We start from the raw sequence: 26,037 nt of genomic DNA, 5'->3' as shown, positions 1-26,037 counted from the left end.
ATCGTAAAACTTGCCATTTACGGTATGCTGCCGAAGAATCTACATAGAAGGACCATGATGCAACGGCTACATCTCTTCCCAGATGAAGTAAGTCTAACAGATCTCAATGTTATTTTCGCTGTTAAACAACTAAACTCATTCTGTTGTTTCTTGTCATTTGGGAGTGAATATACATTAGACTTGCATGTAAGTGGGTAAGTTCGTCGAAAAGTTCCAAGATAAAAGTCAATTCTAACCGTATACCCCTATAGATGTGTGATGATCTCGGTAATTATGCAAACCAAAGCCCTGATGGGTAGGTTGGTCCTAGCTGGACAAGCAGTGGGAAAGCTTGCCAGAGAGCGATATCAATGGCAAGCTATGCAGTTTTAGCTGGTTAGACTCCAGCAGTAACCCAACACACACTTGGGTCCCCAAGCTTTGGCTCTTGACAACCTGCTCCTACTCCTTTTCAGAATTATGTAAGCAGGATGTGTCATTCCAGATAGAGAGTGTGCATTCCATTCCAACAATCTACCTCTTGGATTTCCAATGCATGGAATAGGATGCATGGAATTCTTAGTTGGGTTTGGATACTCAAGCATAGTGATGGGTTTCCGCATGTGTCAGGCACCCTGCTGTCCAAAACATAATAGATGTGTGATCCATATTTATGTCTTAAGCTAGGTTTCAGCAGCTGCAACATGCATATTAGGGAGCTATAGTCACAAAGTGAGACCTCTTACAACTTAATAACTCATCCGTTCCTTTTGTTCAGTGAACACTGGCTTGCTTCATGTCCTCAGTTCCATCTGCCCCATCGTTGTTCGGCAAACTTTCACCCATTCTGCTCCCTGGAACTCCATCCTTGAGTCCCTCACCCCTTCCCACCTAACTTTTAAAGCTGCCGCAAGACTTACTGCTCTGACCATGCTTTTGATTATCATCCCCACACCCCTTCAGCTCACCAGCAACCCCACCTCCCCTCCCAGCTTGGGTGCCCAGCTAACTGTGTAATGTGCTTTGAGGCATCTTCCCAACATGAAAGACACAATATAAATATAGGTTGCATTGTGAGAAAGGATGGCTTTACTGGCAAAAGACTTCAGAAGAATCTGCAGCTTGTTGGTTCAACAGCTGAAGAACACTTGGAGCAATTTTTCTTGGATGGGAAGATGAAACGATGATTTTAAAAAAACTGTCATTGATTCCTCTGTCATAGTCAAGCAGTGTTCATGAATTAATTAATCCTCTTTAGGGAAAAAAAATTATAATTGAAAACATGCATGTCTTTTACTGGAAAGAAAATTTTATATTGAATAGATTTATTTTCTAAAGGAGATACGCCTTTTATGGCAATGAACCTGTGTTGGATTTAATTTTCCTTCGGCGATTAAAATTTCGATGGGGTTCCAAGATGTGCCTTTAAAAAATAATGTCCTGTATCCTAAAGTTCCATACTTTGAATGTGTTGAACAATAGGTTTTAATGTGTTGACATTGGAGTCTGGAACATATTATGTTCTAAACACATTTGCTCATTTTTTAAGTGGATGCCTTGCTGTTGGCACGTCATCCCGATGTGAAAGGCACTATACACATGTAATGGATGTGTTGTTGGTGGTGGTTATATTTGTGTCAGTTTTGGGGCATCCGATCTCAAAAGGGGCAAAGAGATCTAATTTGTGGTAATTCACAAGCTGCATTTAGTATATTAACTGGTTAGTGAGTTTTCAAAGCCATTTGCTTTGTAAGATTTGGAATATATTTAACTACGAATCTCCCAAACAATCAAAGTGGGGAAATAAAAAGACAACGTAAAAAATGGGGTGGGGAGGTCGAGTAATGCAAATTAGACCCCAAAGTTTTGGAGAGGGATTGGAGAAGCACAAGGATCATTCTGGGACATATGGCTTTAGATTTATGAGAGGTGGGTCAAAAATGTTTTTTTTGGAGAAAAGAATATTGAAGGGTTATTAAGACTTATTAAGATAATGAAGACTTATTAAGCTCTGAGAGGCAACAGTTGTGTATGCTGTTTGGCTTGCACTGTGATCACAGAGCTAGAGGATACAGGTTTAAAATTAATATGTGTCAAGTAAGACTGCAGAGTGGAACAAATTCTGTCCCACACACAGAGCAGTGGATAATAATAACTCTTGCATTTGATGATGGATGTGATGGGTGTTGATCACATCCATCAAAAGAAAGTTGGATAAATATTTGGATGGGAATGAGATTGGGGTTTGTATAGTTGGGTGTAGACTTGCACGATTGAATCCTGCGTGGATACAATGGTTCCTGTGCTACTATTTTACTTGGCACCCGGTAGATCAAGGTTGAATGGGGAAGATAAGGATGTGGATAAATATTCTGAGGTTTTTCTTAGTTACTTTAGGTTAGGGAAATGATTCATTATTTAGAATGTTTCTGCTGGAGACAAAATTGGTGGTGTTCACAATAAGGTACATTGAATGTGCTCTGTGAAAGTAATAGACTTGATGAATCAAATCAAGGATCTTCCTCTTTGACGGTGCTTACGGTCACCTCTTCCCTCCCCCCGGCTGGGCATCAGGCTTCCCCATTGTTAAGCGCTCTGAGACTCTACCCTGCATGAAGGCCATTATATAAATGCAAGTTGTTATCAAAATGTTCTTTTTGTGTGTTCGATTCTTTCTTGCATTTTATTCTTCTTCATAATTATTTTGATTGAGTTGCAAGTACGATTATCACTATTTGTATAACAATGATAATAAACTTTATATTTGATGTAGCTCCTTTCAGGTCAAGAGCGCATCTCAAAGTGCTTGACAGTTATCGCAACTGTAGTGACTGTTTAAGAATATAGTTGTCCAGCAAATTTACATTGGAGGCTTTTTTTTACTGTACTTTTGAAAGTACTATATAAATTGCTCTACCTCTGGCACAAAATATGTGCAAGCCTTCCCATATTTAAGCAAACTCACCCCTCATTCTTGGCAGTATAAGCCCAGTCAGTGTAAGAGATCGCTATTAAACTAAAGGAAATACTGTATTTCTTTCCACTTCACAATCGAGATATTATTCACCTTAATGAGTCTACATTACTGCAGTGCAACCCCATGCCTCCTTCTATTGCCAGATATGTGGGATGAAAAATGGTTCAATGTGCAAGTGGAACTGTTTAAATATTAATGGACCTGAAATTGTGAAAACAAAGTAGTTGCCTGGACTTTGGTTAGTTCATAATGTAAACTACAGTATTGCAATCCTCATATTAAATTAAATCATACATATATTTCTTTCAATTGTATTTGAGAATATTTTGCTTTTTGCTTCATTTTAGTTTTTGTTTGTGTATAGAACTGTAAAACTCTAAAGCAGGGGCTGTCCAAATCTCTGCCAATTTTAATTTTACTGTTAAAAGCAACTTTTAGATATTTGATTCACAGACACCATGCACAGACTGTGGGCTGCAAGTCTCATACACCAATCTCTGAAGTACTATGAATTTGTCTCCTGCCAAACCACAAAAGTATTACAATTCTTTTTCAGACTCAATGTTTTAAAGAAAATTTGGATACCAGTAGCATTGGCTTTTTAAACCTGTTATCCAGCTGTGATAGTGCTGAATAACTAAGAATTTTGATGAGAGGGAGTTACAGTTACCAATTTAATAGGAATTGTTTTCATTTTACTCCAGTTAGCAGTGAGTACAGCTGTACAGCAATACCACAGTCCAGATCATTTTAAGGGTAATTTATACTGATAGTACCTTGACCATTCTTCATTATCCTGCAGTTAATGGAATGCTCAGTGCAACTCCTAAGTGTGCAATTAGCATTTTTTCACCTTCTTGAATTTTTTTAATTACAAGAATGTGACAGTAATGATAGAAAACTGCCCAGGTGACAGAAAATAGAAAGTGCGGGTAAATTGATGTCCTTCAAACTGGACTATACAGAAAAGAGCCCAATAACTAATTGGTGTCAGCCCTATTGTGAATATGCAATATTGTGGAGTCCTGTAGCTCAGTGGTTAGAGCACTCGCTTTGCAAGCGAGAGACCTGAGTTCAATTCCAGGCAGGGCGAAACCTTGGGCAAGTTTCCTTACTCCAAACGCCTAATAATAATCCCTCCAAAACCAAAAACAATAATAAATTGGTCACTTCAATCCACGACTGTTTGTGGGACATTGCTGTGCGCAATTGGCTGCCGCGTTCGCCCACAAATATAGTCAATTCACTTTACAGTGTGTTCTGTGAAGCGCTTTGGGACGTCCTCCTGACGTGAAAAGCGCTATATCAAATGCAACGATTATTATTATTATTATTATGCAGATAAAGCAGGTATCTGGGTATCACACAGAATAAATTGTACGGTACTAATCAAAGCCTCACAGCAAGAGATTGGCTGTCCATACAACAACAACTTGCATTTATATAGTGCCCTTCACACGGGGTAGCGTCCCGGAGCGCTTAATGCGTGCACACGGGATCAGCCTTTTTATTTTCTCTGTTTCTATCTTTATATTAAGTCTCTCCCCACAAAGTGACAGCTCTTCTTCTCCCCCCTACCCCACCACTATACAGTGGTTCTGCCTCTCTTTCTGACTCTCTGCCTTTCTGACTATCAATTTTCTAAGTCTGACTCTATGACTATTCTTATATGTCTCTCATTCTCTAATCCTGTGATTAACCATACCAGTGATCACCTCGTACAGCCAGATCACTGTTGTAATCGGATAAAATCGTACACTGTTCCATATTACGTTGCATGCAACTAAAAATGTTCAGACTTTTCAGGACTTATTTCACTTCTACGTATAAACAAGGGTCTTCTTCCAGTTCATCAGGTCACCACCAAAATCACTTCCAGCATCACCCTTTAAAGAACTTACAGAAAACCAGCATCAAAATTAAAATAAGTGGAATAAATCTAGACCCAGGTGGAATTTCTGCCCAGGAATTCTCTACCAAAACCAGTGGTTGAAGCAGAATCCATAAAAGTGTTTTTTTTGGTCAGCCGGGTATCTGATGCATGAGGAAACCTATCACCATGCTTAAGAGTATCCAAACCAAGCTGAGAATTCCATACATCCCAGCTACACACAGAAAATACAGTGATAGATAGTTGGAATGGAATTCACACTCTCTGGAGGGACCCATCCTGCTTACTTAATTCTGAAAAATATTAGGCACGGGTTGGCAAGAGCCAAGGCTTCGGGACCCCACGGTGTGTGTTGGGATACTGCTGGAGTCCAACCAACTAAAACCGCATAGCTTGCCATTGATCTGGTAAGCTTTCCCACTGCTTGTCCAGCTAGGGCCACCCTGCCCGTTAGGGCTTTGGCTTGCAGGGTTAATAGTATCTGAGGTGGAAAATTCTCTGTTCCCAATGATTGTTCTGTCCTTCCAATTCCTGCCCCTAAGCCAGGCTGTTATTAGCAGTGCCTGGAAATACTGCGGACTGGCCTGGCTCAGGAATCAGACTACCGAGAACACCACAGATGGCTGGCTCGATTCCGATATTCCTTTGCCAAACATGTCACCTTGGAGCCACTTCAGCTCCAAGGAGACCCCGCTTACCTCCCTCCAAGGAGCTACTTAAAATGGAATGGACAAATATTTGATAAAGAAAAATATAAAATATATATAAATTGGGGGAGAAGATAAAAGTGGGTCTAAATGGATAGATCTTTCAGAGCTGGCACCTATAACGTCAAAGTCTGAAAGTGCTTTATAAGTAATTACTGTCAAGGGTGATGACTGTGTATTTGTTGGTAAGTTGCCTATAAAATACTTTGAGCCGTTTTGACATTAAAACAGCTATATCAAATGCAAGAATTATTTTTTATAAAATAGAAGAGCATTTTTATGCTACTGAATTGTACAAACGACAAGCACACCTTTAGGCCATTTTATACCTAGTGTCGTTTTATCTATTGAGACGTGTACTTTTTCGGATTAAAAAATTAATCCTTGCATTTGATATAGCGCTTTTCACGTCGGGAGGACGTCCCAAAGCGCTTCACAGAACACACTGTAAAGTGAATTGACTGTATATTTGTGGGCGAACGCGGCAGCCAATTGCGCACAGCAATGTCCCACAAACAGTCGTGGATTGAAAATGACCAATTTATTATTGTTTTTGGTTTTGGAGGGATTATTATTAGGCTCTGTGTGGAGTAAGGAAACTTGCCCAAGGTTTCGTCCTGCCTGGAAATGAACTCAGGTCTCTCGCTTGCAAAGCGCTTGCAAGTACTGAATATAGGAAAAATCTAACATAGAGACTGCCAACACTTTTTATTGTTCAATCACCTATATAATCAAGAGATTTCTCTTCTATAGATTAGTTGGTTTCATCCAAGGGTAACATAGTGTTGAGACTGATGCAATCTTTAAAATAATGACTGTTTTGGAGAGATTTAACAATTCATTCCTGCACATAATTGTTTTGAAATAAAGATCTGGATGAACGCTTGGGTCACCAGCCATCTGGTTCAATCCCCTTTTTAAATCTGATGCCAAGAGGAATAAAACTCTTCTTGCCAAGACTCAATATGTTCAATTCATCCACTTGTAGACATGATTGACTTTATTTTTATTCTTTCTCCTCAAATCACCTTTCTGATTCGTGCAACACTTTTAATTGTTAGAGAAAGTGCCATTATTTTCTTACAAATGGGCCGAAAAGGAGCTTAAAAGGAGAAAAATGTAGTGTAAATGGAGAAGGTGCCATAAAAGTGTTTTGGAATGGATAGGGTACCTCATATAGGGAACTCGATGGATGTCACACCGAACTCCATATACGTCATATACTAGCAAGTTCTCAGTTATAATGAGAGCTCAGGTCAGATCTGAAGTCTTTCAATTAGGGTACTTTGCAATGGAGCTTTATCTGATGGTGAGCTCCCAGTAATATTACTATTTATTTTTAACAGTGCTTTTTCAAGCCCATTGAAATCATCATCTTTCTCCCCGAGTGACTATCTTCTTGTGGAGGGGAGGGGTTGAGTAAGCAGGGTCTCTTTAGGGATGAGCTCTGGCTCCAAGGTGACATTCCAGGAAATCAGATTCAGGTTGACTCGCGGTGGAACTTTTAGTAGTCCAGTTCCTGAGCCAGGGATAGCTGTGGTACTCCAAGGCAATTTTTATGACAGACCAGAGAGCCTTGGTTGCAGCAGTACCTAAAGCAGTGGACCTACAATGAGATTCAACAGCAGAGAATCTTCCCACTCGGTTCCTGTTAACCCTGGAACACAAAACCCTGAAGTGTAGGCCAGTCCTAGCTGAACAAACAGCAAGAAACTTGCCAGTCAGTGTTTTACATGCAGGCCGTGGGGTTTTAACTGGTTAAACTGAAGCAGTACCCCAGTGCACACTCTAGGATCCCCAAACCATGGTTCTCACCAGCCTGTGCATAATACTTTTCCAGGATTAGATTAGCAGGTTGAGTCCACACACATGGAACATTCCATACAAATGTGGAACTTCCAATAGTCTGGTTTGAACTTTTAACCATACTGACGGGTTTCTACATGTGTCAGACACCTGTTTTTTAAAAACAAAATCTGCAACAAGCCCCTATTCTATCCATGCAAAATCCTATCTTATTACAGAATTTACTTACTCTGTCTCCTGGAGATAAGTTCTGCAAGGATAATGCATGATACCTAAAGATAATCGAGCAAAACCTCCAGAATATACATCCATATTGACTATTGAACCTTGGCCTGCTGTCCCCCACAGCCACATTAGCCCATTCCCTCAGTGCCCAGTAACATTTTGACTCTTGGTGTATTTGTTGATTCTAATCTGCACCTTATTGAAATTCCTGCCAAGACCATTCCCAACCAGAAATTTATCCAGTCATGTTTCAAGGAACTAATTGGTACAGCCTCAATTTATTTTGTTGGGATTCTGTTTTACGAAGTGGAGCACTTTTCCCCTTTTTGCATCCAGTGGTGTCATCAAAGATACCAGGTCAAGTGTCGAATGGATTATATATGGGATAATAATAATAATCCTTGCATTTGATGTAGCGCCTTACCACATCTTTGAGACGCCTCAAAGCACTTTAGAGAATATACTGTATATTTTATGGGCGAGATGAGGCAGCCAATTGCGCACAGCAGTGTTTCACAAACAGTCGTGGATTCAGTGACCAAATGTTTTTTTTAAGGAATTATTACCGCCGGAAAAGTGATCCGCCAATCGACTAACAACTACTTAGTGCTAGGTAAACAGAGGAGTGTGGAGTAAGGAAACTTGCCCAACATTTCGCCCTGCTTGGAATTGAACCCAAACCTCTCACTTGCAAGGCAAGTGCTCTAATCACTGAGCTACAGGATGAAGCCCAAGGTGTGCTAAAAAAACACAATCCAGACGAGAAACCTCTTAGAAAAGAGCACCAATGTGACATTTCTATTTCTCACACCAGGCATAGTTATGAAAGGCTCCTTAATATTTACATTCACTGTCATGAGCAACAAATGGTTGCAATGAGTGGAAGCAGACTTATAGTGTGGATGTGGCAAATGTAAGCTGATCTTTGATCAGTTAGTAAAATGAGCCTTGATTTAAAGCAGTACCAGCTCAATGAATCTCAATGAGCTGACACTGAATATTCCTTAAATACAAATTGTGGTGGACACGTAATTTCAAATAGAAGAAAACCGGTACAGAAGACAGCAGTTCTCACTGCCAGAACATTAGATTCAGAAAAAGACTAGTTTAAAATTCTGCACTTTTTAATTTGTGATTCATTTGCCTTCAAGTTTTGGTTAGGCTGTTAGTGCACAGTAGTAGTAGTAATAATAATAATAATTGCATTTGATATAGCACTTTTCACATTTTCTAGATGTCTCAAAGAGCTTCACAGAATATGCTGTAAAGTGAATTGAGTGCATATTTGTGGGCGAAACACAACAGCCAGTAGCGCACAGCAGTGTCCCACAAACAGTCGTAGATTGAAGTAACCAATTTTATTACATTTTTTTTCTTGAGGGATTATTATCAGGCGTGTGGAGTAAGGAAACTTGTCCAAGGTTCGCCCTGCCGGGAATTGAACCCAGGTCTCTCGCTTGCAAGGCGAGTGCTCTAACCACTGAGCTACAAGACTCCTCAAATTGTGTATCAGTAGATATATAAAATTTTATTTTAACTTGTTCAGTCTCTTTTGCTCAAAATTGATTTATGGACAGACATGGAGTCAATTAAGAAGTGTTGTCACTATGTAACTTAGCAGCTAGCCTTGCTTTCTGAGGTTTCTGTCCTCCCAACATTAGAGCTCACTCATATACATCAGTCCTCTCCAGTTATGTTGCACTAAGATAAGCCCAAAGTGAAAATAAAAATAAAAAATATTCAACTGCACAATTGGGAGCAAGTGAAAGATGAACGGTTAGGTAGGAGCTTGTTCAGTCACCAGTCTCCATGCAGCAATCCAAAGGATTTAAAAAGTTATGAAAAGCACTTAGGACCTCAAAGACAGAAGACCTGCCTCCTTCAAGAAAAGACGCTGCTAGAAACATACGATGAATCAAAAGTAATCTCTTTGACAAGAACAAAGATTCCCTGATTTCTCAGTTACAATTAGTTATGTTGCTTTCCTTTTGATCTGTAAACTCCGTAAATTACTTGCAAGCCCTAGCAAGTTGAAAAGGCCTTGTTTCTAATAGCAACGATTTAAGATGATGTTTTGTTGTTGTTTACCTTCGAAATGTCTGCTTCAGGTCTTAATTTGTGCTTTCAATTTCTGAGTGTGTCAGATCACAAACTCCATCATTTATAACCATATATATAATGGGTGCCCTTGTTTGATTTCTAGTACAGCTTGTCTAAGCATGTGATTGTTAATACATCTTGCAATATGAGCATAAAATGAACATTCCTTCAAATAAAATTCCTTTTCTCTGGGACACTACCCTGCTTTGAGCAGCGCTATATAAATGCAAATTGTTGTAACAATTATGGTAGACATCCAATATTAAATAGACGACAACTGGCAGACAAGTTCTGGCTTCCAGAACATTACATCCTTATACAGGAGAAGAGAGATATCGGAAGGTGAATGATACACAGCCAAGGACATTTGCCAGTAAACCAGTTCAGTTTTGTAAGATGATGAGTGGTTAGTAGAACCACTCTACTGGAACTCAGACAGCATTTATCAATGGGTGGGAATCATGTTACATGATTGAAGGAAAAGAAAGCCTTTTTTTTAACTGTATTAGAACTGATGTTTCTGAAGTTCTGTTCTACCTTCATAGAGTAAATTAAACCCTTCAATACAGTTTGTTGCTTCCTAGTTTAGTGCTGATATCAGATTCAATGTTTTCTGTTTCTGGTGTTTTGTTTGTAACTGTTTGTATAATATCCATTCTTTTTTTAATTAAATGTAGCTGCTGATATAGTGTAAGAAAAGTCTGTCTGTTCAGATGGCCACTAAGGATCCCATGGCACTACTTGGGAATAGAAGGGAGTTTCTTCCATGTCGTGATCAGCAATCCCCCAGATAAAATTGCTCATTCACTTAGTGACTGTTGGTGGATCTTTGCTCTGTGCAAAATTGACTGCGACAAATATAATCGCTGCACATTACAGTAAATGTTGTGAAGTGCTTTAAGGCACCATATCAAAATGCAAGTATTATTATTAACAACTGATGTTCTGTATTTCAATCTATGCCTTTTTGAAGCGGCAAGGACATATAAAATTCAGTATTGAGTTTACATGAAAGAAAGCAGTTATCAACCCGACAGATTAGTCCAGATGATGTAGTAAGAACATTCTAGATTATGGAGGATGAAAAAATAAAATAGAACCAGTATACGGAAACACTTCTATCTCAGAAGCACAAAAGGCAAAAATTACAAGAATCTGGCATCAAAATTCACAGTAAGTGTGCTGCTGAATGAAACTGGATTGCACAGAACAATCTTAGCCCATACATCTGGTGTGCATCAGTTGTACCTGTGACTGGCAGTCAATTTTGCCCATGTTTATTGTACATCCTAGCTCATATAGCTACCTTGAGAGGAGGAGAGAAAACCAGACAATAAATTATTATATTAATTTGTAATTAACTTGTAATTAAGTTTGTTCATTTGTGCATTTTTTTACTACTTTGATCAAGGCAGTAGTAGAAGCCTGTTTTATCTATCTTTTTGGGCACCTTCCAAAATAAATGAGAGATTACTTGAGCAGAGCTAATGCATGTTGTTCTACACTGCATGCAGTCCCCTATGCGAAAACAAATCACTTTCATTTCAACAAAAGTTTTACTGTTATAATTTTGGGCTCACTTACGCTGAGTTCTATTTGGATATCGGCTATAATATGGCCTCTGACACTTACAATATTAAAGCCATAACTGTTTTTTACAAGACTCTATTCTTTTGTCCCAGAAATGGAGCTCTGGAGTCAAAAGAATGGGTTTGAAAAAGCCTCAGTCAGGAAAACAGCAAAAGAAGTGCTATGTGGCATGAAATCCATAACCAACTAAAACCGAATCGCTTGCCATTGAGAGCGCTATGGCAAGCTTCCTACTGTTTGTCCAGTTAGGATCATCGATTCCTTAGGCTTTGGATTGCATAGTTATTGAAAATCAAGTGGGAAGAATCCCTGTTTTGAAGATGAGGACCAGGATCTTGAACTGTATCCCCTGTGTGAAGGGAAGCCAGTGGGGTTGGGCAAGAATGGGGGTGATAGGGTCGCGGAGCCTAGTGTGCGAGAGGACACGGGCTGCAGAGTTCTGAATGATCTGGAGCCTGTGGAGGAAGGAGTTGTGGACGCCGACAAGCAGTGAGTTTGTATAATCGAGCCTCGATGTAATGAAGCGTGTTTGAGGGTTTTGGCGCCCTGCGACAGGGTCGGAGCCGGGCAATGTTGCAGAGGTGCGGGAAGGCAGAGTGGGTCATGGCACAGATGTGGGGTAGAAAGGACAGTTGAGGGTCAAATAAGACCCCAAGGTTCCAGACTGGCTCAGTGAGGTGGAATGGGCAACCATGGATGGTGATGCTGTCTGCGCCTGAGGTGAGGAGGCGCTGATGGGAGCCAATCAGGTGAGCCTCGGTCTTGTTGACGTTCAACTGAAGAAAGTTAGCTCTCATCCAGGACTTGATGTCTGACAGACATTCTGTCAGCACAGCAGTGGTCCTGGAGTCAATAGTGGAGGCAGAGAGGTACAATTGGGTGTCATCCACATACATGTGGAACTTGACCCCATGTCTGTGGATGAGGAAGCATATAGATATTGAAGAGGATATCTATATCCTTTTATGTGTTTTACTTCCCTCAGTATCTATCCATTTTTTTCTTAAATCCCTCAACTGACACTTCATCCAGCAAATGGGACTGGAGTGAATCACGGGGTAGATTGGGATAAAGGCATGGATAGATACTTATTTCATATATTGAGCCCAGACTCTGGTTTTGATATTCAAAGTAAATGTGAGAAGAATTTTTTCTTGATTCAATCCTAATTTTAATGTTATGTCCACTTGTAATTGGTGGATCCACCAGGGGATAAAGCTGCTTACTAGTTATTTCACCATTCACTGTTTATTTATGTCATTTAAATTGAGGAAACAAAATCAGTCAGTGTCTCTCAGTGGCCGAGTTTTTAATCCTTGACTGCCTGGAAGAATGTCAGCAGTGTAATGTGTATTGAAGTATTTTAAAACATGAACAGATCTGACATAACGTGTCAGCAAATCAACATAGTCTGATTGTATATATTTCTATTCATTAGGTAATTCCAGATGAAATTCTTAAGAATCTGGTAGAAGAACTTTCACAGCCTCGCCAAGTGCCGAAAAAGTTGAATGAGTACACTCAAGAGGAGGTTAATGCTTTTCCGAGACTGTGGACACCGTAAGTAGGACAGATCCTTTCAGTAGATTGTATTACTCTACAAAACTGCATGTTTCACTGCTTTTAAATATTGACTTTCACTTGGGCTTTACCCTGGATTTGCCTCAGAACAATAACATTCTGTGTTGAATAACCGGATTTTGTGTTTCTGAGTACTGACTTTAGTGTTGCACTGGAGGTTGCTGTGTTTATACTTCTTCCTCACTGAGTCATAAAGGGGAATGATTTACTGCTCTGCTAATAATCAGCTTTTCACCTTCAGCTTTTCAAATAAATCAGATTTGACAGCTGTGTTCCTGATACAGCCTTTTCATAAAGAAAAAGAAATTGCTTTCCCCTGTAAAATCCAATTCCAGAATCTGATATTCCTATAGTATTAAAGGTTGTGTGAGTTTAGCTTTGGCAAATGCAAACATCCTTTTATTTCACAACCAAAGGAAACATCTGGAAATGAATGTGTCTGAATTATAGCTACAAGATGTGAAGATGTGCAGAATATGCCATTCAGTACAGTACTGTAGGTCCATGGGGACCCATCTATTTGCGATTGTGAATTTAATACTAATTTATTAGCTGGCACCGTATTGTTGAAATATTTATTTACTTTTACCAGGGAGGGCTGGGAGACAGGAAACTGGAGAACTAATGAACCATATCGTACTAACTGTTAGGATTTTTAGACAGTGTATCATAAAATAATGTGAAATCGGGGATCTTAATTTAAACTTAATTCCGAGCTGCTGCTTCTGCAGTGGCCAAACATTATTGTTTTATTGCATTTGTTATTGTCTAACAATGTCCTGCAGCATTAATTATGTCCAATGTTATACATGAAATGCCTCAAGACAAATAATAATAATAATAATCCTTGCATTTGATATAGCGCTTTTCATGTTTTCTCGACGTCTCAAAGCGCTTCACAGAATAGACTGTAAAGTGAATTGACCGTATATTTTGTGGGCAAAACACCTGCAAGATAACTTTTATAGCGTTGCAGATAACATAAATTAATTGACCAACAGTTTTGGGAGGAAGTAAGTGAGGTCTTCTTAGGGCTGAGCTGACTTCAAGATGATATACTTGACAACAGAATGCCGGATTTGAGTTAATCCTCTGTGGCAGTCTTGGTAGTCCAGTTCCTGAGCCAGACAGGGTCCACAGTACTCCAGGGCACTGCTGTTGACAGACCAGCCAGCCTGCATCATCAGCAAGTCTTAGAGGGGCAGACCAGTCACTGAGAGAAGAGACTCTTCCCATTCAGCTCCATTAATCTGCAAACCAAAGCCCTATGAATGTGGAACTCTGTCTTGGTTGGATGCTCTTACTATAGTGATTGGTTTCCACATGTATCAGACAGTCAGTTGCCTTCCCCCACCCCCCCAAAAAATTGGTTAGTTGCTGCTGAACCTACTCAAAAGTTGGAGAACTTTTTCCACCGTACATTTTTTCCTTTGCAGGAGAAAATTTGGAAAAAAGCAATGAACTTTCATCTCTTGCCTTAAGATTCCTTAAAAGCTGAACTACTTATTTATTAATAGCACATATAGTTCGCATGATATCGTTGCACATACAGCAGAATTATTTCTGTCCTCTATTCCAAAACAGTGAGTTACTAACCTCATTGTATTTGTCCGTATTGCTATAGTCAATTGTATAAAATTAATTTCTCAGTTCTCAATCTCAGAACAGAAGTATTTATTTCCTCCTATACATATGATTGTATTGCATTAGGTTTTCCTGCATAGCATTAAAATTAAAATTAGACTCCTGTCAAACTTAGAATTTACGAAAAAGGCTGATTCAGTGGTCTTATTGTTCAACTCCATCGCGTTCAGAAGTAACCAGGTGTTCAATAGAAAACCCTAAAGATACTTATTCAAATAAAATACAATCTCACCTAGAAGTGTAATGAATCTTGCTCGAAACCCACAATTTTCTAAGCACTCAAAAATGTCTAATATAAAATTAAAAGACAAAAACTAAACACAATGTCCGGCAAGATTAGAGGTTGCACTGTGCTGGCCAGATGTTTGATTACAATGTTCATTACATGCCTATGAAAATTGTTCACAAGGACCTTAAAGTTATCTGCTTGTCACGTCGGCACAAGCCACTCTTCAGTTCCCAGCTCCAGTTTGTTTTGCTATGTATGCTACTTATTATAAATTTGGGGGGACATTTTTGAAATAAATTGCACTTTTCTTACATGTTGTAAAAACGAGTAATAACAAAAAGCTGCTAAACTGAAACTGGATTGCGTTCAATGGAATGCTAGCCTTGTTCCTTTAGATAGTGCTTTTATTCAAGAGCAACAAGCCTAAGTTTTTTTTTACGATATGCATTGGCATTGCATTTGTGAAAAAGATTGCTAAATGTCACATCATGAAATACATGAGTCATAACGGGGAGGGGGAGGATTATTTTTTAAATCTGCTCATACAATACAAAATATTTGGCTCCTGATTAAATCTGTTGAAGTGGAATCCAAAATAAGACTTGTTCTGCAAAGGAAAGAATAGATGGTAGGAAAAGTTCAAATGGTGTAAAATGACACACACTCAACACAGACCAAAGATTCAATCCTGTGACTTTTTTGGTGTGTGTAGCACAGTGGTATAGGTCACTCAGGGAACTTTTTCAGGGAAATATTTCAATGAAATATTACAACTGCCTGGTGGGAAGCTGATTTGTAGAATTCAGTACCAGAGGGCAGGAACGTAAGATCATTATCAAATAAAAAAAAGTTGCGGAGAATGGTACAGATGAGGACATGGGCAGCAGTGTTTTGAATCATTTGGATCTTGTTAATAGTGGAATTGGGAACAAAGTAATGATACATTTCAGATTAATGTGATTTGTGACCATATGATTGCTGTTTCTGTCATTTATTTGTGTGCTGCAATGGGGAAAATTGTTAAAAGTTCCCTGAGTGACCTATACCACTGTGCTACACACACCAAAACAGTCACAGGATTGAATCTCTGGTCTGTGTTGAGTTAGCTGGTCTCAGACAAGGCAGTAGTTGGGGGTACTACAATTTGGCTCGGGATTCAAACCAAATAATTCATGGTGTCTGGTAGGCTGCATTACAGACAATCAGATTTAAAGAAATGGCGTGATGGAAAGAGTTTTGTGTCAGCATGAAGAGCCATTTCAGAAATGAATTATATCTCACTATTTTATGCTTAAGTTTTTTTTAAAAAAGTCAATTTGCCCATCATTCCTGTAATTTTGTCTCAGGAATTCTTATTCACTAGCAACTATTTTTCCAAACCCTTATATTAAATTGCTTCCCGCTCTCAATGCCTGTCAGAGCTTGTTCCAATTAAGTCATTTCTCTTTAAAACTGGTGGGACAATTGACTGCAGTGTGCCTTTTAGAGCTGCAATATAGAAAGCAGCAGCACTAAAGTATAATATGCATGAGATTTTGGTGCAGAGATAGATACTCAGGATTGTTCCATTGGTTTCGGAACCATCAATATTTGTCGTCATGTTCACCAGAGTAAATAATAATAATCCTTGCATGAAGTGACTTAATTTGGGGCATCAACAATTACAATCTGACAGCAGAGGTTTGTGATTATTTAGACTGTCGGCATCATGTAGAATCATAGAATGTTGCAAAGCAGAAACCATGCGCAATTGGCTGTCGCGTTTCGCCCACAAATATACAGTCACTTCACTTTACAGCATATTCTGTGAAGCGCTTTGAGACGTCTAGAAGATGTGAAAAGTGCTATATCAAATGCATGGATTATTATTATTTTTATTATTATTTAGCCCATCACGTCTGCACTGGTGTTTTTCTCCCTAAGAGTTACCTAACCTAATCCCACATTCCTGCTCTTGCCCTTTATTATTTCTCGTCTTCGAGCATAGGTCTGATTCTCTTAAAAGAATTTGGGGACTCTGCTTCAACAAATTTGTGATAAGAGAATTCCACTTTCTATTCATCGTGTGTATAAAGAAAATGTTTTCCAATCTCCTTTAATTCACAAAACGATCTTCAGAATAATAATAATAATAATAATAATCCTTGCATTTGATATAGCGCTTTTCACGTCGGGAGGACGTCCCAAAGCGCTTCACAGAATAGACTGTAAAGTGAATTGACTGTATATTTGTGGGCGAACGCGGCAGCCAATTGCGCACAGCAATGTCCCACAAACAGTCGTAGATTGAAAATGACCAATTTATTATTGTTTTTGTTTTGGAGGGATTATTATTAGGCGTGTGGAGTAAGGAAACTTGCCCAAGGTTTCGCCCTGCCTGGAATTGAACTCAGGTCTCTCACTTGCAAAGCGAGTGCTCTAACCACTGAGCTACAGGACTCCACGGACTAATAGTTTATTTTAAAAAAAATCTATCCAGCCTCTTCTAAAAATTACACAACTTTTAAACTGGTCCTTTGTGTTTGCAATGTTGTTACTACCTAATGTCATTTAAAACTGATTTGGCATCATCTTAAAACCTTGCTACAGCTATGCTCACTGTTTCAGGCGATCTTTAAACTTGACTTGCTCCTGCTATTAGAAGCAGGATTTACTTTTCCATGTTCTGTATTGTCGGTGAGTTACAAACACTAATATGCGACGCAAAGTTCTGTACAGCATAAAAACAATTAGTTGTCTGTATTTTACATGAGGCAAATTACTTTAATATTAAAATGAAAGAACAGCTGGAACTTCAGGCACTGACAGCATCTAACTACTTGGATGCACTTTGTGGAGTCTGTGGGAAACCTCAGTGTTTTGATCGATTCGCAACAATCTTTTAAACCTCGCATTCATGCTCTGATCCATAAGAACATAGGAAATGCAAGACGAAAAAAGACCAAGGTCCATGTAGTTCGCCTTCCACCTTCCTTGCGGTCGAATGCACATATGTCCCAAACTATCTATGCTCTATATGAAATCCGCTCAGCTTTTTACCACTTACATAAAATGGTCCACCTCGGCAACTACATCTCTCTTCAGGCGACCAAGATCCTTATCCATGTTTTCATTACACTCCAGGCTAGACAACACCAACTCTCCGCTTGCCAGATACCATCCAGAAATCTGCAGTTTGTGTCCTTTCCCGCACCTAGATTCCGTGAGCCTATTACCCCCATCCTCGCCCAACTCCACTGACTCCCCATTTTCCTGTAGATGGATTTCAAGATCCTCGTCCTAATCTTTAAATCCCTCCATAGTCTTGCCCTGCCCTAATTCTGCAACCTCCTCAAACCTTTCCAACCCAGCTGCTAACTCCACTCAGTGGGCACTGGCCTGCTTCACATCCTGCACCCCACCTACCAGACCACTCTCAGGAACTCCATCCAAAGTCTCTTTGACTCATCCCTTCCCTCACCTCTGTCAAAGTCCACTTTAAGACCTTCCTCTTTAACCTCACTTCTGGACATCTTTCCCCCCTCATCCAAAGGAGGACATTCCAAAGCCCATTGGTTGGTACCCGCAGCTTGGGTGCCAATGAAGTATTTGTCTCTGCTTTCTTCACACTTGCACAGCCTTCTTTCAGTGGAGCTCCAGAAGACTCCACATCTATTCTCAGTGCCATGCCATATTGGTTGGCAGAAGGTATCGTTTTCATGGAAGAGGAGACAGAAATTCATATTTATCTTTCCCTGAGGTGTAGCACTGTGCTAATCATGAGTCATTTCATCTAGAGTATTGATTCAGGTCAAATTCAGTAAAACATACCCAATATAGGTAATTTAGGTTCAGTATCAGAAACGAGCTGAGATTAACAGGCAAGATTCCAACTCTCATGGGGCTATGTCTTGAGCTACTGGAGTTAAGCAAGTCTTTCATAATATCAAACTGGAACAAATTATGCATTTCAAAAAACATTTTTCTCAAAACCATATTTTGCAACAGGCTTATATTTTTACATCCGTCTTAATTATTTTGGATCTTGTTCTAAGGACAGTTGGCCGAGTTAGGGAGTTCAGTTTTAACATCTAAATTTATGATTACATAGTGTTACCTTTTAAAGTGTTTTACATTTAGACACTTCCTAAGGATGTAACTGATTAAATTGTTTGGCTTTGTGCTGCTGACCTGCCCTCACGACACCATGGCTGGTAGTTGAAGGCAGCAGCTGCCAGCTGGAAGTTGAGTGAACTGCCCAGCTTCACAGAGGTTGATTTTGGGATACAGTGGTAGGAGGGGGATCAGCCGATCTCCCTCCCACATCTGGCTTATTCATGGCCTATACTTGGGGAATTTCTCATTTGGACCGAGTTAGGCCCCATTGAGTTAACTATCAATCTTCATCTAAAGCTTTGGGTGCAGAATAGGTGGTTCCAGCCAACATTTTAAACTGTTTACATATATTACGTTTCGGGGCATAGTGTCTCAAAGCACGGCTGCCAATAGTGGAGCAGAGAGAACAAGGAGATTAGAGCCAGCAGAGTGGAAGCAGAGGGTAGTGGAATGGGGAGTAGGCAGGTCAGAAAGGTAAGAAGGTGCCAGGGCATGAAGTAGTTATAAATGGGTGCAAGGAACTTGGTCGATCCGTTAGTAACAGGAGCCTGTGTAGCCTAGCAAGGGCTGGGGGATGAGGGTATGTAGTTTGGTGCAGGTATAGTTTTGAATTAATTGGAATAATCGAGGTGGGAGGTGATGAAAGCATGAATCAGGGTTTGGCCTGCATTGGGTGTGAAATATGGTCAGAGGTGGGCAATGTAACGGAAGTGGAGGAAAGTGGTCGTGGCCAGGGACTAGATGTGGGATAGGAAGGACAGCTGTGGATCAAACCTGACACCAAAATTATGCACAAGTATGATACTCTTTTGACTGGGTGCCAAGACCAAAGTTAGTTTTCTCCCAGAAGTAAGCCAATGTGGAGCGGGAAACTTGATTTATGTTTCCTGCTTTACAGCACTTGAGATGAGTTTGAAATAAAACAAGTGAGCCATTAAGATTTTGAAACGTATACCAGTCTAATCTAATGGTCAAGTACATCTTTGAAATAAGTACAGAATCAGCTCTCTTTTCATGGCATTTTTTTCCCATCCCAGGAATAAGGTTTCCTAGCCCTCCGTTGAGTGACTGTGCATTAAGTGTTTTCCAACTCACACAAAAGATAAAACTAATGGGGCTAATACACCTTTCCCCAATCCACCCTCCTCGCACATCTGGTTGTCCAATTTAATTAGCATTAACAGTAGTCATAGGGAGAACCAGACAAATGCTGAAGATGAAGGTATGCTTGAAACCAGTGGTATCTGGAGACAAAAATAAGGCAAAAGATTATCATATTTTCTTTAACAAAATTTATAGTGGATACTGGCTGTATGGAGAGTTTTTAATAAAAATCAATATGTGATCCATTATGCAAAGAGAAAATCTTCCTTTGATTGAAAGTGTGAAGCCCAGTGCATTCCATCTTAAGAATTTTCAAAATATACAGATGGAATGCATGTGTTTATACAAAGTAAAATACAGATGTGTTAAATTATGTCAAGAGTTTTCATAAATGTGGTTATAAAATCTCAGGGGAAGCTTTATTGAAAAAATATCAGGTGCCCACAGCATGCATATATTTGTAAGGAATTTATATGTTTCTTAAAGTTGGACAAATAGCTCAAACTATATTGGAAGTCCATGGTGCTTGCTTCTAAAGATAACGGCACATGAAATATTCACGAATGCGCGATAAGAGGAGTCTATTTGGAACAGCTGGCTGCAATGTGATGTGCTTGCCTGTGGCACATTGGAATTGAGTGAACCCACGGATTTTGGTTTTGCTGAGGCAGGCAAGTTACACACATGTATGCCAGCTAAGACAGTTTCCTGTCTCCCATCCTGATTCTGGATTAGAGTGCATATTCTTTTTTCTTGTAGGGATGAACTCTGCTCACCTAATTTCAGAGAATATTAAGTGCAGGTTGACAAAAGGCAAGTCTTGGCACCACAGTGTGCATTGGGTTACTGCTGTATTCAACCAGCAAAAATCACCCTCCCATTAAAGATTTGGCTTGCAGGGTTAATGGGAGCTGAGTGGGAAGTATCCCTGTTCCCAGGGACTGGTCTGTCCTTTCAAGTCCTGCCAACTTGATACTGTTGTGTCATTCGTAGTGCCTTGGAATACTGTTTATGCACCTGGTTCAGAAATTGGATTACCAAGACTCCCACAGAGGGTTGACTCAAGGTTTTGTCTGCTTTCTCTGGTGGACATAAAATATCACTTGGCATAATCAAAAACAGAAATGAGTTACTCCCAGTGTCCTGGCCAATAATCCTCCAGAATAAAAATGGTCATTCACATCATGGCTGTTGTGGGACATTAATATGACTAAAATTGGCTGTCAAGTTTGCCTACAAAATATATCATTACACACTACAGTAAATCCTGTAAAGTGCTTGAGATGTTTTGATGATGTGATAAGAGGCTATCCCAGAAATGTTTATTGGAATGGAACGCACATCCGCTTCCTGGAGGGACGCATTCTGGTTGCCTAATTCCAGAAAGTATTAGGCTTGGATTGGCAACTGCCAAGGCTTAGGGACCCCGGAGTGTGCAATGGGGCACTGCTGGAGTCCAACCAGCTAAAAGTGCATAGCTTGCCGTAGATAGCACTGAAGGGGAAAGCTTTCTTGCTGCTTGTCCAGCTAGGACCACCACACCTGTTAGGGCTTTGGCTTGCGGGGTTAGTGGGAGTTGAGTGCAAAGAGTCCTGCCCCAAGTGACTGGTCTGTCTTTCAAAGTCTTGCTGATGAGCCAAACTGGATGTGCTGTCATAAGCAGTGCCCTAGAATACTGCGGATCGGCATGGCATGGCTCAGGAACTGGACTACCGAGACCACTGAGGGTGGGCTCAGTTCTGACATTTTGTTGCCAAACATGTCACCTTGGAAACATTTTCAGCTCCAAGGAGACCCCACTTACCTGCCAACCCCCCCCCCCCCCGGAAGATAGTCGTCATTTGACGTCCGACAAGCCGTAATCCTTGAGCCCTTGCTAGGTGAATGGTAGGTGCCAGGATCTCTCTGCGATATTCCTGGTGGGCAACACAGCTCAGCATGAAATGTCTGAGAGCATTGCCACCATCTTCGTGTCGTCAGTGGGGCTTCCTTGGAGCTGAACTGGCTCCAAGGTGACATGGCTGACAACAGATGTTGGAATCGAGCCATCCGTCTGTGGTGGTCTTGGTAATCCGGTTCCTGAGTCAGGTCGGTCCACTGTATTCCAGCGTAGTGCTGATGACAGCACAGTCAGCCTGTCTCGTAGCAGGACCTGGAAGGGCAGACCTGTCACTGGGGCAGAGAGTCATCCCACTTAGCTCCTGTTAATCCTGCAAGCCAAAGCCCTAATGGTTAGGGTAGTCCAAGCTGGAAGCAAGCAGCGGGAAAGCTTGCTGATCAGCAATATCAATAACAATAATCCTTGCATTTGATATAGCACCTTATCACGTCTTCGAGATGTCTCAAAGCACTTCACAGAATATACTGTAAATTGATTGTATATTTTTGCGTGAAACGTGGAAGCCAATTGCGCATAGCAGTGTCCCACAAACAGGGATTGAGTGACCAATTTATTATTATTTTTTTGAAGAAATTATTACCCCAGAACACCAATCGACTAACAACCGGCTTCCTATTTACTGCTGGGGAAACAGAGGCATGTTGAGTAAGGAAACTTGCCCAACGTTTTGCCCTGCCTGGAATCAAATCCAGATCCTCTCGCTTGCGAGGCAAGTGTTCTAACCACTGAGCTACAGGACTCCAATGGCAAACTACAAAAACAAAAAAAACTTACAGTTATATAGCGCCCTTCATGTGGGGTAGTGTCCCAGAGTGCTTGACAGTGGCACTCTATGCGGTTTTAGCTGGTTAGACACAAGCAGTACCCCAACGCACACTCTGGGGTCCCCAAGTCTTGGCTCTTGCCAACCTGTGCCTAATACTTTCTGGAATTAGGTAAGCAGGATGGGTCCCTCCAGGGAGAGAGTGCGCATTCCATTCAAACAATCTGTCTATGGGATTTCCATGTGTAGGTGGGATGCATGGAAATCTCAGCTTGGTTTGGATACTGTTAAGCATAGTGATGGGTTTCCGCACATGTCAGACACCCGGCCAACCAAAACAAAATATGGAGCCCTTACATGCTTCGGGATACAAACCTGAAGTGAGTTTAGACGATTATGGAGCCTTAAAAAAAGTTGTGATTTTAAACAGGATAATTGTTTAAGGAATCCAAGGGGCACTTCTCCTGGTAAACTAGAAGTATGTTTCACCAACCTGCTGAAACTCCACTCCCAACAGTAGATTGCATCGAAGAGCATGATGCCCTTCTGGATATCCACATTAAACGTTCATGTTTGAGATCTGTTTTTGACTCAATAGTCATCATAGAATTCACTTTTCTCAACAGTTGTAGAATAACCAGTAGATCTGCGATCTTCTGCACTACTACTCTCCTACCCACTCCCGGCACTCTGCTAACTCTCACCTGTTCGTCTCTCAACTCTGTCCCACTAACATTGGGCAAGGTTTTAAGCAACTTTGTCTTTGCTTTCTACAATTCTCCCTTAATCCTTCTGCCCAGTTCCCTCTCTTTCTGATTTCAAAATCTTTCTAAAAACCTACCTTTTTGTGCATTCAGATATCTCTCTCCAATCCCCACACACTGTTACAAAGGATTCCACAAAATACCTGTCATTTCTTTCACTGGTTGTTAGCCCCATGATGGGACTTTGAGCTCATGGTCTAGGCTGGCATTCCAACACAGTGCTGAGGATAGTAATACATTATTGAAGGAGCCATCCTCCGGATGAGACATTAAATTAAAGTCCCGAATAGTCTGCCTGTTACCGTGGATATTAAAGATTTCATGGACTCTTGCCAGCCTGTGCCTAATACTTTCTGGAATTAGGTAAACAGGATGGGTCCCTCCAGGAGGGAGTGCGCATTCCCTTCAAACAATCTATCTATGGGATTTCCATGTGTAGGTGGGATGCATGGAAATCTCAGCTTGGTTTGGATACTCTTAAGCATGGTGATGGGTTTCTGCATGTGTCAGACATCCGGCTGACCAAAGAAAAAAAAATCCTGTCCACAGCTCAGACACACATCTCTTTCCAATGAGCGATTGTTACTTGAGTTGGAAGGTGAGGAGCTGAAGCAACCGCTTCTTACCTCTCTGCAAGCCATTCAGGGTGCTGGATTTACGAATGCATGTTGACAAACTCGGACTTAGACTAAAGTAACATCTACAGTAAAGAGTGGATTTAAATGTAGAGTGTATGAATGTCACCACATAATGCTGGAATGCATTACCTGAAAGGGTGGTGGAAGCCGATTCGATAACAGCTTTTAAGAGAGAAATAGATAATTATTTGGGAAGTACAAGTTTGCAGGGCTATGGGAGAGAGGGATTCATTTGGATAGTTCGTTTCAACGAGCCGGCACAGACACAATGGGTCGAATGGCCTCCTTCTGTGCTGTATGAGTCTATGATAATCGAAAGGTGCTGTAGTGTGGTTGTACTATGAAAGAATTGCAGAACCAGTGATTCTGCCAGCAGCACCAGAGTTCCTTAATATTGTTAAGGCAGAGTCTTCAGTTCCAAACTTTGAAAGAGAATGCAATGGACAGATAAGTTTAACCTCTTTCCAAGAGACGACTCATTCTTGAGTGGGCCAAATCAGTCTTAAATAGAATATTACTTTCAATCAAAGAACGACGAAAGGTGAGCAGTAGCATTGAGAAAATCTGCATTTGGTTTACTTAAATTAAGAATTTATTTTCCTCTTTCAATCTGGCATCCTTCAACCTTGACTTTAAACTGAGATTGGTTGCAGGCTTAAAACCTGACTGGTCTAAATCTAAAAAGTGCAATAAATCTTGAAGGACTGGTGAGATTGGTTGCAGGCTTAAAACCTGACTTAAGTGAGAGGCTCAATACCTCTGCCAATAAAACTTCACTAACTGTATTGTCCTCATCCAAACTGACAGTAACCTGGCCTGTTAGCCCAAACAATGATATCAATGAGCACTTCTCACTGCAAGTTCACATAGAAAAACTGAACATTGTGGGTTGTAACAGGGGACTCTGGCTTCAACTGTTTGAATTGCTTCTGTTTAAGACTTAGTGGAGCATTCATTGTTGCCATTAAGTCTAGTGGTTTGGGTCATGGCTGCATTAGTACATGGCTTCACCCAAAACAGTGCTGTGAAAGGTGAAACATTTCCTAAATGAAACAAATAATTATTGTTTATTATTGTCAGTAACAGTGTTTGGAGTTGAAGCCAACCTGTAGAAGTCATAATGAGTTATTTGTATTTTCTTTTCAAAGCTGGGCAGTTGTACCAAGAGTGTAAACAAAATCTTTGTTATAGTGCATCTTTTACTCCATTTCTGGAAATCTAACTCATTCCTTTCAGAAGCAAATTAATGCTCTCTGTTATGTAAAGTAATTGTATTATACTTAATAAATTCAATAATTGGATTGGTTACATAGCAAACAGTGCATGTTTGGCCACTTGAGCAAAGTAACACAAAACTCCTCTGGCTTCCCATGAAACTATACCCAGCATGAATCAACTCCTTCAGAGGAGAAAATTGGAGCACAATTGCATTTTTTAGTTTAAAAACAAAACAAGAGAATTAATCTGAAATTGGGCACATATTTTAACTGGAAACCTTCTCCAAGCATGAACTCAATACCTGGCATGAACAGGTCAACACCATGATAGACTAGTTCCTCCCTGAAGGTCAAGGCTTGACTTAACTAACAGTTGGCTAACAAATCTCACATTATAGAGTCTGATCTATTCCACTACCTCCCAATACCTATTAGTGTTGCAATGCTAGCAGCACTATGAATCTAGCAGCACTATGAATCTAGCAGCACTATGAATCCAGCAGTCTGTGCCTTATTTATTAGCAAATGTACGATACTATATAAAATCCTGTTATTGTCTTTTTTTAAGTAATGCATATTAAATATTGTATGTCCTTAATTTTCTTTAGTATCGTGTTCCTGTCCATTCACCCACCACCAGTGAGTGAGCTTTCAGTGATTCTGTTGCTTCTCTCTATCTGAGTGTCGCTGCCCACCCCCACCCCCACTCCCGGGCTTTCCTCACATTTAAAGCCCGTCTTAAGACCTATCTCTTCAACAATGCTTTTCATCATTATCATCACCCTCCCCCCCCATTGTGTGGTGTTCCCCCCTCCCTCACCTTGGGT

General features: G+C 40.4%; 1 protein-coding gene and 1 non-coding gene across 2 annotated transcripts in view; one reads left to right on the top strand and one right to left on the bottom strand.

Moving 5' to 3' along the window:
- The window catches only part of mrpl13 (mitochondrial ribosomal protein L13), a 58,873-nt gene that overhangs the window by 21,849 nt on the left and 10,987 nt on the right, over positions 1 to 26,037 (top strand). The window contains exons 5-6 of the mRNA XM_042332470.1: positions 1 to 87; positions 12,714 to 12,835. Of these exons, the coding sequence (XP_042188404.1) occupies positions 1 to 87; positions 12,714 to 12,835 (209 nt within the window). The remainder of the gene's footprint in view (positions 88 to 12,713; positions 12,836 to 26,037) is intronic.
- Positions 9,009 to 9,080, bottom strand: trnaa-ugc. Its single transcript has one exon. It is a non-coding gene; the product is annotated as a tRNA-Ala (tRNA).

This window comes from Callorhinchus milii, unplaced genomic scaffold (assembly GCF_018977255.1).
Source record: "Callorhinchus milii isolate IMCB2004 unplaced genomic scaffold, IMCB_Cmil_1.0 Scaffold2, whole genome shotgun sequence".
NCBI lineage: Eukaryota > Metazoa > Chordata > Chondrichthyes > Chimaeriformes > Callorhinchidae > Callorhinchus > Callorhinchus milii.
The sequence above is the reverse complement of the archived record's forward strand: the minus strand, read 5'-3'. Positions and strand labels throughout refer to the sequence as shown.